The 13,608-nt window shown below is 46.7% G+C and overlaps 1 protein-coding gene across 1 annotated transcript in view; it reads left to right on the top strand.

Annotated features, from left to right (window-relative positions):
- mgat5 (alpha-1,6-mannosylglycoprotein 6-beta-N-acetylglucosaminyltransferase) overlaps nt 1-13,608 on the top strand; it is a 54,193-nt gene that overhangs the window by 17,826 nt on the left and 22,759 nt on the right. Inside the window, exons 4-9 of the mRNA XM_084004034.1 lie at nt 3,974-4,050; nt 5,480-5,569; nt 8,083-8,154; nt 10,173-10,334; nt 11,356-11,525; nt 12,027-12,161. Of these exons, the coding sequence (XP_083860160.1) occupies nt 3,974-4,050; nt 5,480-5,569; nt 8,083-8,154; nt 10,173-10,334; nt 11,356-11,525; nt 12,027-12,161 (706 nt within the window). The remainder of the gene's footprint in view (nt 1-3,973; nt 4,051-5,479; nt 5,570-8,082; nt 8,155-10,172; nt 10,335-11,355; nt 11,526-12,026; nt 12,162-13,608) is intronic.

Genomic DNA, 13,608 nt, shown 5'->3' with positions numbered 1-13,608 from the left:
ATCCTCCTCTTGGATATTTCGGGAGAGAACAGTGGGCCGATCAGATTGCCCCAGCACAAAAGAGGGATTGATAACAGCCGGACGCTTTGCTCTTTGCAGCAGAAGAAGGGAGAGAAAGAGGGAGCTCGCCATTGGGCCGGGGAGCGGGGTGACATGGGGAAAGTTGGACCCGTCCTTTTTGCCTCGAGGACTTCTCTGTGGAACACTTGTGTGGACCAGAGACATGTGTTGACCAGCTCCAAACACGTGGCCCTCACACTGGGAAGCCCCTGTGTGTGTGTGTGTGTGTGTGTGTGTGTTACCCTGCTTCAGGTGGTTCGGAGGTGTCATCGCCACATGAAAGCGTGTAGATACAAGATGACAGCCGGAATGGCGTCGTCTATCAGGAGTTGAGATCTCGTCATTTTATTTCCTGTCCCTCCCGTGTACTTCCCCTACTCGGTTCACATGAGATGGGGAGTTTTTTTTTAAAGGCCCCAGTCAGAGAATGAAAGAAAGTATCTCTGCAACTGTATCTTAAGTGCTTTGTCTGATTTGTGAGCAGATTTTATTCCCAGGCGTTCTTTGTGTGACTTTGTGCCCTCGAGAATCAGACCGAGCAGAATTTGCATTGTGATCCAGGGCCACCGTCTCTCCACCTGCACAGCTGTTGATGCTCTGCAGCTGAGAGGACGCCGTCCGTCAGCCGGCCTGCCTGCTGCCTTATTGATGAGCCGCTGCAGAGATTCACACGCACCTAAACACACCATGATACCTCTGCTTCTTCTTGCAAAGTGCATCTAAATTTAGTGTTCTTAAGCCAGTGGATCTGAGTACACAGAGATGAAGAAAGCTGCACTTTTCACCCCCCCCCCCAGCTCCCTTTTTTTTTTTAAACTTCTATTTTTCAAGCTTTCCACTCCACAGAGTCACCGCAGAGACATTTAACACATCACTTACTTTAAACGGTGTTTGTTCCTCTTTAAGAAAACCTTGCTGAGCGACGTAATTGTTATAAATCTCACATTCTCTTGCAGGCCAATAGATTTAGTCAGTGTCACACTTGTTTTGTATCCGCTGTGTAATTGAAGCCGGGCCCTTTGGCAGACGTCCTCTCATGTGAGCGGAGGTTTTTAACTGTAGTGTGCCTGAGATTGAAATCAATGAGAGCGAGAGAGGGATGGGGGGGGAGAGGAAGAATAACATAAACCAGATGTCCTCAATCCATTTCTGGAATTGTCAAATTTCACATTACCTCATGGACTTGGACACACACACACAACCGCACATGGTGAGGGGAGGGGGGGGACTTGTATGCTTTATTACTTATTGTTCATATATATTTAAGGGCTATCAGATGGCCAACACTCAGTGCGGTGAGAGGCTCTTTGAATATTTTTAATATTAATGCGCCTTTTACCTCCATTATGTTTACTTCTATATGCCATTTACCCTCTATTTATATCACTATACTACATCAAATGTGCTTTTACGTGTTAAAAATGTTAAAAACAATCAAATATCTCAAAATAAAAAATCTTTTTTCTCTCCTGTGATGGTGAACTTGACAGCTTCTCCATGTGTCACTGCCTGGCTCAGAGGCAACGACGACAGGGAGACCAAGCAAGCTGGCGCCTAAGAAAATAGATTTATTTGCAAAAGCATAAGTAAACCATCACAACGTGAGGGATCTGTTAATCAGTAGTGAAGTGTATGTGAGGGTGGAATCTGTCCAGTGAGAGAGAGAGGCTGCCAAATGGAGTATTTATGTACGGATCTCATTCAGCTGATCACCCTCCTCTCAGCACCCGAGACAGACGACTTGAAAGGCAGCACACGGACACCTAGTGCACGAGAGGAGGAGGAGGAGGAGGAGGAGGAGGAGGAGGAGGGTCACCCGAGTGACGAATCCAAAAACGGGCAAGGGGGTGGATGGTCTGTGTCTCCCTTTGCATGAGCAGCACCTCTGCTGGGTTTGATTATGAAGGGAAGCTATATTAAGGGCAGCAGCTTCTTCAGCTTGATTAAAGCGAGGAGGAGATTTGCCTGTTGGCTTTAACGCTCCCCGGCTGAATGATAGAAGGAGTGACAGGCTGCCCTGTCGGTTGTTTGGTGGACTGACTTGATGCCTGGACGTCTGAAGGATGAGATAAGAGTAAGTCACTCTGCGCTTGTGGCTCTCGAGTGCTGCACAAGGCAGTCACTTTACCGAGCAACAAATCACAAGTCAGGTTTCTTAAGGCGGCACTTTCAGCGAGGAAATCAAGGACACACAGGCAATAAGACAAAGAATGACAAACGCAACACGATCGGACAAGAATATCACAATTTGAGTGTCAAAGTATTGGGTCTTGGCTGATCCAATACTTATATATATGGGGCTGCATGTTGTCAGAGCTCATTCTCATTCTCCTCTCCTCCCCTGGATGATGACCTGAAGCCGTGGATGGGAACTTGTCCATCTAACTGGTGCTGTTATTAGTTGTAGTACTCTCTCTTTTATCTGCTATCCTCCCTGATACACGCCATGAGTGTGCTCGCCAGAGGCTGTCAGTGAAATATATTTTTCACGCTAATCTAGGCGATACAGCAGCACAGAGAGGAAAAAGGTCTCCCAGGAGAACGATATGTTTACTGCGGCGGCTTGTCGGTATAAATAATCTGAGTCAGCGATGAACTTGATGTAGGAGCCTCTTCTCCCCCCACCCCGACAGAAGCTTGACCATAGCGGAAGCCCCTGATTAGATCCGTACACAAACCCCCATAAGCATCCTCCTCCTGAAACGCCAACCGCAAACACATTACATCAGTCTGGCTCTAAGCTTTTATCTATTCACCGCACAGCCTCCCATCATGCATTATTTATATCCTGGCTGTAAAGGTCAGTGGTGATGACGTTCACGTCTCAGAATGGGGATATCAAAAAGGTGATTATATGGAAGGGAAGCCAGCGGATGTTAATCCCACGGTGATATTGGCTTCCTGGGATATTGAGTGCAACGCAGGAAATATATCAGCGGCTCCCCCCCCCCCCCCCCCCCCCCCCACTGCAGCTACATTATTTTTGTTTACTGCAGAATCCCCAAAAAAATTTGCGTCATTGTGAGCTGGACTGGCTCTCAGCCTCTTTGTGGTTTCCGTGTGTTGTGAAGATCAGATCGCCAAGGCAAAGGCGATGCTGTTGGCTGACCACAGAGTAATGGGCTTGGGCCGTCTCCAGCTGTCACTCAGTGACGCAACCGCCGTGAAGTGCTGAGACTACCGCTCACCGTTTGCACCGAACACAAAGTAAAGCTGATAAAATGATGAATTGTGCACGTTGGACACTATGAATTTGACTTGCTGGGATTATGATGTCCATGTTTCGGCTCCGCCCACAAAATACATCATCGTCTCATTAGAGGAACTGCACCTTGTGGGCCGTCCTCATTAGCCTCACCACATTTCTTTTCCTGCCATGTGTCTCCTCTCTTTGTCATCTACAAGAGAAAACTGTTAAATCACAGTCGCCAGACAGAAAGCGTTGAGTCATCGAGCAGATGCCATCTTCATTACAAAAAAAAAAAACGCTTTAAAATGCCGAGTCGTCTGTCTGTCGGTCAATTGAGCCGGACAGGAAATTGACACCAACGACCAGCGGGATGACACTCCTGTCTTGGCGAGAGGATGTCAGCTTCTTTGGCAGGCAGCCATTCTGTATATATGGAGGTTCTTTATCTTCTACAGAGAGCAATGAGGAGCAGGTTTCTCTCTCCTCCCAATAGATCAGACGTCGCTGTTGGTTAACTTATGTGAACTGTTTGAATTCATCAACATAGGGAGTACAGACATCTTGGGAACCTGGTGGGTGGAAGGATAAATGTGGGACGCAGCTGTCGTGGCTCCGGTTCAGAAGTCCGTTTCTCTAAAATGTTGAGGATCATACAAGATGCTGTTGAACCTTATTAGATGCTGACCTTATTGATTTTGTCTCTCCCTCTCTCTCTTCCTCCAGACCTCCTAAATGGAGCCCAGGAGAAGTGTGAGCTGCCCCCTTTGGAGGGTTTCCCTCACTGCGAGGACAAGGTTAAGGTGAGTCAAACACAGACAGCTTAATAAGTCATTTTGAAATAAGGAAAAGAAGGAAAAAACAGCACACACTACATAAACAGAGAAGATGGCACCGTAGCCGAACGCCCACTCTTTGCTAACTGACAAAAGCTGCACTGGAGAAAAACATTTCTTATTTTATTGGTATTTAAACTTCAGATAATTTCACTTTTAGGGGTAACGGGGCCAAACACCCCAAATAACACACAGATGTACGCACAATGTCTCTGTGTTTCTGTGTGTGTGAGCTGGTCTCCTTGCAGCTGATAGGGCCCTATCATACACACCATCTGTTCAGCCAGTCCCAATCCTCCACTGATACTGTCAGCATTTCCAACTGGGGGCCAGGCGATGCCAAAGCCTGCTCCCCCCACACACACACACACACACACACACACACACACACACACACACACACACACACACTGTATTTCAGAAAGGCATCATAATTCACCAAACAGTTATTTCACAGCAGTTTTACTCCCAGTACACAATTACTAACGTCTGACAAATCAATTTCCTCCCTTTAAGGGCTCTTAGGTTGCCATTTAAACAAATATAGCACAATCTTCCCCATCCAAGCGGCTCTGATCCGAGCCCATCTGCCACGTCTGTGAGCAGCTATGAAGGCTCAGTTTTACATCTCCCCGTGTGCTGCTCCCTCAGGTGACTGTAAGTCGCCGTGCATGATGTACTCCAGCCCATGAGTGAAGGAGGATCGCTCTTGCATACATCCCAGTATGTTAATCACAGCGGTGCCTCAGGAATCAAATCAGAAGTTGAAATACTGCTGCACCTTCTTTCCTCTCCCCTTTTACTTTTGGGCAGACGCACATTCTTCCATCTTCGTGGAGTTTTCCCATTGATTTTATTTCCACACATCCCCATACGAGACCCCAGAACGACCTCCCTCTGTCGCTGTCGACCGCTGAGGAATTGCACACGTATTTGGTGAAATGGATACAGTCGCCGCTCTTATTTTCAGAGTTTCCATTTGATTATAGCGATCGAAGCCAGTGACTTATGTCCACGAAACGTCTGAGGCACAAAAACAACATGGGCGAATCCTACGAGGATGGTGAAAAGTAGATAGGCAGCTGGTGCTATCTCACATTATGTATTCCTCCAGCATCACAGCCTGCCCACACACCAACGCCGCTGCTCACTTCAACCTTATTCTTTTGGTTGTTTCCATCCAAAGAGCTCCATTATTGGAATGAAAAGGGCTCCAAATGACGGTTGTTAGGCTGTCAGTGTGTGGAGTTACCCAACAGCTGCGGATGAAACACATTTGACTGCTATTAACTCACAATGGGCTCATATATTTTTACTGGTGTTAAGGTTTGAGTGAGTTGAAGGGGTGAGAAGGCATGTGGGGGCTCAGATTGAATCTTTTCCTCCTCTTCCTCAGTGGATGAGGGAGATGTGGCGCTCCGACTCCTGCTATGGCAACTACGGCGTGGACGGATCCACCTGCTCCTTCTTCATCTATCTCAGCGAGGTGAGCCCTGTGTGTGTGTGTGTGTGTGTGTGTGTGTGTGTGTGTGTGTGTACATAACGCTTGTGTATTGTAGGTTTGACCATTATATAATTGGACGGTTAGCTAAATTGGTGGAGCTTCATCAAGAATCAGTGTTTGTTCTTCAACTCCTCTTCCTTTAGAAGTCCATAAAAAGGACATTTCCTTATATAAAGTAGAAAACTGCATCTTCTCGACTAACGAGGACTCTATTTACCGACTACACTTAACCTAAGTACCTTTTAAGTGAGGTCATGCCAAATGAGCAGCATTGTCCTCAATCAGTCAAACAATCTTGCAAATTGTGACACTTAACGGAAGAAAAGGCAAGACCTCAATGGAGGCAGTTTAGGAGAAGTGTGTGTGTGTGTGGGTGTGGACTTGAGGTTTTGACACGGTGTGTGTGGGATTCATTCCAAATAAACTACACCGTGCATGTTCGTGGTAATGGAAGGTGTCAGCCGGTAAACAAGGTGACTCATCGATGTGTCTTCAGTCAACAATGGAGATTTATGGCACAGAGGAAGAAGATGTGTTGGCTTTGATCCACACTGTACATGTGGATTTGTACTGGGAAACTGTATTGAGAACGTATGCATCCAACATTTTAATAATTGAGCTCCTGCTCCTGTTAGTCATAGTTACATCCAAAGAAGACCAGAAAGACGAAGCAGCTGCGACTCCTTAGCAAACCCGGAATAACGGAAGGTTCGGAGCCTGAGCCGCCCCGACAACATTCCTGTCACCTGTCGGTGATCATGGAGGAACGCAGCGCTAAAAATAAGAGCAAGGCAGGGAGGTAGAGGGGATTTCATTTTTAATGAGAGCAAATTAGAGTGTGTTAAAGAGGACGGCGTGGGAGAGCGAGGAGATGATTCAGTGGGCGAGGAGGGAGACGAGGGCTGGTGTGAGGTACGCCGTGAAGAGATGAGTTCTCAGCCTCAGAGGGAAGACGTGCGGTGACTTCGCTACCCTGCCCGACTCTCGACACAGCTTCGGCACACAGGAAAAAGCAGCCAGGGAGGAGTCGTGCATTATTGACAGGCACTAACATATAGAAGCTTGTGTTCCTTCAAGAGACACTTTGAGACTTTTAATGTTGCATGATTTGCCTTTCAGATCAGTCAACATCAGCCGAATTCGATTCTTCTGGTGAATTAATCTCGTCTCATTAATTCTGAGCCAGATATGAAAAGTGATAAAGGCGGTTTTTGATAATGATTGCCTTTTTTTATTTGCCATCCTCTGAAGATGCTGGTTCATTTTCAGATCCAGAAGACTTCCCATAAGACACGACTGTGATTAATAATTTCAAAGATCCTTCTCAGACATGATTGCCATTACCGCGTCTCAATAAGTGCTTTCATCAAATGCAGATTCAAGTAGGAATCCTTGCGTCTCATGGCAGACTTATTTCATTCGATTCAAAGTAGGATTTCTGTCTGTGGAAAGTTCAGGGGCTTGTTATGAATACTGTATGTCATCTGAAAGCATTGCTGTGAACAAAGAATGCACACAAAAAGCTCTGCACGGAAATAGAAGTTGGATGGACAACAGCGAAATCCATTAGAAGAGAAGCCTTTTCTTTTCTTGCCTTCCGCTCCAAGTTCACGGAACAGAGATGGAAGTATTTGCTATAAAGACCTGCAACGAATCTCTCTCTCTCTCTCTCTCTCTCTCTCTCTCTCTCCCTCTCCCTCTCTCTCTCTCTCTGAGACTCGACCCTGCTAATCTAACAGCCCTCAGCCTCCGCCCCCGGCCATGTGATCTCACGGTTGCCATGACAATTTGTATTTCCATTTCTGCTGCGATCGTTCTTCTCCATCCATCGTGGTTATGAACACACACACACACACACAGACACACACAGGACCATGTATAATTCATACCTGTCGACCACCACATTAACCTTGCGACGGGGGCAAATCGGAGAGGGCAACATATCACGATGGATGTCAGCCGCAGAAGGTCAGCGTGTGTGTGTGTGTGTGTGTGTGTTGTGGATTACGATGGAGAGTAAACACACACACCTCGTCTTCGGTGCAGCTTTTGTTGCTGAGGTCGGCAAAACACACATTCTTCTGCATATTCCTCTTTGTGTGGCAACGGTCATTGCAACAGGAAGGAAATGCTGCGGCAGTCGGAGAAGGAGAAGTTGAGGAAGAGGGCGACGCTTCATTTACATCAGATCGGTCTTGTATGGACATTTACAGCGGCCCTCAGTTGCTTCCAGGGGTTAATGGTGGATATTTATGGAGGGTCCAGGAGTTATAAGTCACTCAGTGCTCTCTGCTCAGCACAACAGGAACAAGAGCAGCAATTTGTTTGGTTATTTCCCACATGATTGTACCTCGTTTATTCAATTTTTAACCGTCTAGTCCAGTAAGATATGACTGAGGTATGACAGTAATTATATAGTCTCCATATCAAGCAATAATCTAGGCAGTGATGTTTTTGGTTTCCAGGAAACTAAACGTGTGTATTTGACTTGACAGGTGGAGAACTGGTGTCCTCGCCTGCCCTGGAGGACGAAGAACCTAAATGATGAAATGGACAGGAGGGGACAGGTGAGCAAACGCCTCCCGTGTGAGTGTGAACCGAAAAAACACAAAGGACACTTCACACGACCTCAGCTGCTCTTTGGGGACGAGCTCTTCACGCTGCACCATTACCGGAAAAAACATGGCTGCGTTGGGATTCATTTGAGCGTCACATATCAAGTGTCACGGTTGTGGTCCAAGTGGCTCTAATGTATTAATTTCAAAGAGGCGTGTGTGTGTGTGTGTGTGTGTGTGCGTGTGTGTGTGTGTGTGTGCGTGTGTGTGTGTGTGTGTGCGTGTGCGTGTGCGTGTGCGCGTGCGCGTGTGCGCGTGTGCGTGTGCGCGTGTGTGTGCGCGTGTGTGTGTGTGTGTGTGTGCGTGTGTGCGTGTGTGCGTGTGCGCGTGTGCGTGTGTGTGTGTGTGTGTCTGTGTGTGTGTGTGTGTGTGTGTGTGTGTGTGTGTGTGTGTGTGTGTGTGTGTGTGTGTGTGTGTGTGTCGACTCCAGGCTTTGCAAGTTTTCCATTAGCATACATTTTTAAACCCCTTCCGACGTTAAGTCCCACTCCATCCTCCCGACTCCAGGAAGAAAATGACATTTACGGCATTAAATAGGATATTTCATTTGAAGAAATAATCTGATGGTGTGGCTTTTTAATATATCTATTTTTTTTTTAAATGTAGCCGTATGGCAGTAAGAGCGGTTCAAAAGGAGGCGGCGAATGGCGGAGCAGGCTGAGGCGGCTCCGAGGCGTCGACACGCCCGACGACATAAAAGAGCGCCACAGTTCTCGTAAAGCAAAGCCGGAGTGACGGGACCTTGGGACAAATCTGGAATAATGATCTTCTATCCCTGCCGATGCACCAGCTCCCTCAAATCCCACTTAGAGCGCCTCTCCGGGGCCGCCCGGCTCGTTCACAGTCCACAGTATCAGCATCCTCGAAAACACACCCCCTTCCCTCTGCTGCCGGTGAATCAATACTAAGCACTCTTCATCCCCTCTCTGGATGCATCAACAGCGCTGAGCCCTCTGTGGTAGGGAGATGCCATTTGACAGGCTTTAGAGATTTTAATTCAGGCCCAGATTTTAATAGGTTCAGTCTGCGGAAGTGATTTCCTGTCGCGATGAGGGACGCTAATGCCCCGCTACAGCCTTGTTCCAGCCACCTGAGCAGCTGGTAATGGCACTGTGCTTCCTCCTCGGCTCACTCCGTCTTTCTCTCGCCGTCTCAGTCCTCGGATTTCCACGTGTGATGTTTTCACCTTGTAATCCTCCGCTCTGATATTTAGATGAGTTACACGGTGGCCTCAGTTTAAGTTCCCAGTTATGTGTTAAATGTCTCCTCTCCTCTATAAAAGCTATCATATGACTGATCTCATGAGGACTTTGCACTTCATAAAAGCACATTGTGTTTGTTTCCTCAGAGTTTTTTACTCTAAAATCAATAAATCACTCCTGCAGATGTCTCTGACAGTTAACGGTGGTTATTATCACCTCAGCAGACTCCAGCGTCAATGATTATGGACAGATTTCTTCAACAAGTAGAACATAGAGGCTGACAAATGGTGCACCATGTTAAACATTCACCATTCATTCATGCAGCCATATATCTATGAACCATCCCTGCTTCTCACTTCAATCTAAGGTGATAAAATGGGAGAGTTAAGCCGTTTGTATGAGTCGTTATCTTTAGGCGTGCGGTGTTTGCCTTGGTCTCGTCATGACAGCTTTTCTAGAAGAGTCCCCCTCCAAGAAAACCGCCCTTTGGCCATTTGGAAGCTGCAGGAGTCAATATTGCATTTTGCATTTTAAACGAGATTAGATGCATTTTTAAAGATCCCCATGAGGTTACATCCTGGCAGCAGCAGACAAACGGCTATCGAAGATAAAACAGCAATAAACAGGACGACACGTTGAACATAATTACAGTTATTATCTTTAGATTAACAGCTTTAAAATGATGTCTTACTGAATATGACGTGGTGTACAGATGAAGGATCATTTACAGTAGCATGTGTATGACGTGTCACCGTGTTCTGTGTACAGGCGGAGTTCCGGACCAGCTTCGAGGAGCTTTACCGCGTGATGTCGCAGCGCGAGGAGTTCCGCTGGATGATGCTGAGGATCAAGCGCATGGCCGAGCCGTGGGTCAGCGCCATCCGCTCGCTGGCTGCCAAGCAGAACCTGGCCAGGCGTCGGAGGAAGAAGGTGGGCGTGGCGTTCAGCGTAGCGCAAAGGGAGAGGGAACACCTGCTGTAGACTCTGCAAAGCTGGTTCAGCTAATTTACACAGGAGAACTCCTAGCATCACAAAAAGTCTCACCCTTGAATATTAATCTAGTCGTGGACTTTAATGTTCATCCTCCAAATAAATGAGAGGAATAACCCTTTTACAACTTTCTAAGAACACGTCCCCAAAGCGTTCAGCCTGTTGAAGTGGATTCACGCTTGTGAAGCGTCCCACTTCTGCTCCAGGAAGGACTGACATGGATCCTCCATTGTGTCCCAAGCTGGAGCTGAATAATGTACTCCACACGTTCCCCTGGCCTTCTGAATAATTCACACCGCGTTCCCATGATGCCAACAAAGCAGAAAGTCATCTATCTATCTATCCAACTATCTAGCCAGCTAACCAATTAATTAATTAACCAACCCTTACTTTGTCTGGTTGCTAACAGCTGAAGGCTCTTTCTCAGTTTGCTCTTTTAATTCTATAATTCAGGCTTTAATTAAAGAACGGGTGTTTTTTTTCTTTCTTTCCAGATACTTTCAAAGCGAGGTCTTTATTTCAGCCACTAATCTCTGTTGGATATTAATCCGCACATATGAATCCTGGACTAGTGTGCTGCTCTGGGACCGGGGCTGGCTGTCAGCAATGAAAAATGCGTCGGCCACTTCAAACAAAGCCTGCTATTACTTCCTGCTGCTGCTGTGGAACACTGTGTTCCTGGTGTGTGTGTTTGTGTGTGTGTGTGTGTGTGTTGCACCTGACAGCATACAGGGCTAAAGGGAAAGTGCTTTCACAGTCCCCTACTGGGATAAATATGTTTCTTCCACTCAGCATTTCATCCTTTTCAAATATGAAACCACCAGTGGTGTGCCTCTGAGTTATTAGTCCGTTTTTCTGTGTTTTCTGTCCATTTTCTAAACTTTTCCAAAATTTTAAATGCTCAAACACATGCTTTGCTACGTGTGAATACCTAATTCCATACTCTCCCCCCTTCCATCAGATCCTGGTGCACCTGGGCCTGCTGACCAAGGAGTCAGGCTTCAAAATAGCAGAAAACGCCTTCAGCGGCGGCCCATTGGGCGAACTGGTCCAGTGGAGCGATCTCATCACCACGCTGTACCTGCTGGGTCATGACGTCCGCATCTCAGCCTCCCTGGCTGAGCTCAAAGAGTCAGTACCAACACATTCCTGGAGTCACGGCTGCAGGAGACCGTCATGCATTGTTTCAAATAATAAGTCATATATCCTGGTATACGATATACTTTGCATCATCTCAGCTGGAACCTCTCAGTATTTGCCTGAAGTTATTTGACTGAGGTTAAACAAATGAAACTCCTTACATTCAAATATTTGTGGTTTGTTTTTCCAGTTAGAAGGAAAAAAACCTGTTGGTCAACTTGTTTGAAACGGGAATGCTGACTCACCTTGTGTTGTGTGGGTACATACTATTTGACATTTGACAGATTATAGGTTGAGCTACTGACTCAAAGAAATTTGGCCTTTTAGCTTCCGTGTAGCGTCCTCACAATGTCCGGGGTTTTATTGTTTGCTCCATTTTAAGGCACAAAAACATTGCATAACACACACTATCAGCACAAATGCTATTAAATAGTTTACTGTAAATTCAGGAAAAGTCGGAAATGAATTTGATTTCCTGACTTTTCTCCCAAGGATCATGCGCAAGGTGATGGGGAACAAGTCCAGCTGCCCGACGCAGGGCGACAAGGTGGTTGAGCTCATCTACATCGACATCGTGGGCCTCACCCAGTTCAAGAAGACACTGGGACCGTCCTGGGTCCACTACCAGTAAGTATGCATCAGTGATGAGTTCCCTGCATGGCCACGCTATTTGTCACTATGACCACAAATAACCATAACTCAAAAATGAATGTTCTAATTATGATCAATTCACACAAACGTCTAATAGGATAAAATGATTTTCTACAGACGTGGATGTAAACTGACAGGTTGGCTTCCAACTGCGAGGTTCTAGTTTAGTGTTCAACTCTTATTGAATCATGTTAAAATTAGATCGCTGCTTGTCATGAGTTTTTAATGTTCTGGAAAATTACCTAGGAAGACGGTTGTGGCGGCTGGTGTAATTGGATTTAATGTTTATCTTTCATTTTATTTATCCGGAGAGGTTTCGCTCAGCGTGCGTCGTCTTTTTTCTCAGCCTCCCACGCTTTTACACCGCCTTTCTACAGGTGGCTGTTCGGCGGCGCAGCGAGAGCCATTGGCGGTTAATTACCTCACGCCGTAACTGTTCGTTCCCCCTCTTCGTCGGCTTTCCATTATGTCCAAATGAATTCAGTCATTTGTACACTTCTCGAACCTTGTGCTGCCTCTGCCAACTGTGATTTAACAGCTCCTCTCACATACGCAAAGGGCATCGAGTTGAGGCTTGTCTGGCACTTTGCTGGGACAAAGGGTCTATTTTCTGCTCAAACATTTACCACGATTTCCCAGAAGGCCGCAGTAGCGTCTGTTGTTTGCAATTTTCGGAATCTATTCTCTCTGCGATTGCTCCGCCGAGGACCGTAGATGAGGTTCTCCCGGTTTGTTTTGAAACGGCTCTCATCAGCTCCGGCTGACAGGAAAAGAGAGGGAACAATGCGTCTCGGGCCACTAATGGTCCCGCCGGTTCCTCCTGCTTGTCAACAGGTTTTGTGTGTGTGCGACATAACACCTTAGACTGCATCCGCTCCCTTTGTTGCCCTGAGGAAATTGATTCAGCCTCAGGCGGGGATGTAAGGTCCAGATGCCGTGTTCTGCATTATTTCTCCTGCCATTATAGCACACTTGTGTAAGTTGAAGCACTTAATGTTGTACCTGTACGGCAGGTTGGACGCCTTTATCTCTAATCTTTCCTCTTCCACAAACCGGGTCAGTTTCGCCTGCATCGCCTTGCTGCCAGTCTCTCTCACGTTGTTGCCTTGGTGCTGTGAGAATCCCTTCTGTGAAACCATCCCGACTGTATTTGTCATCCAGGAAGGCAGGAAAGAGATATCCTATGGGCAGAACATGCCAGATCTGTTTGCATATCAGACCCCGAAGCCATAGAATATCATTATAGTCCACATTTTCTTTGCCATTTATGTGTGTTTGGTTCAAGTAACCAAGTCTGTCAGGCCCGTTTTGTGATTAATGGGTTCTGTGATCGCCCCGGTCATCTGACTTACGGTGCTGCATCACGCCGTTTCATGCTACTCCAGAGGAATGGGAATCTGCTCTGAGCCAGTGTTGCCCTAGC

Source organism: Eutrigla gurnardus (assembly GCF_963514095.1).
Source record: "Eutrigla gurnardus genome assembly, chromosome: 24".
Lineage (NCBI taxonomy): Eukaryota > Metazoa > Chordata > Actinopteri > Perciformes > Triglidae > Eutrigla > Eutrigla gurnardus.
This window is presented reverse-complemented; position numbering and strand designations above follow the sequence as displayed.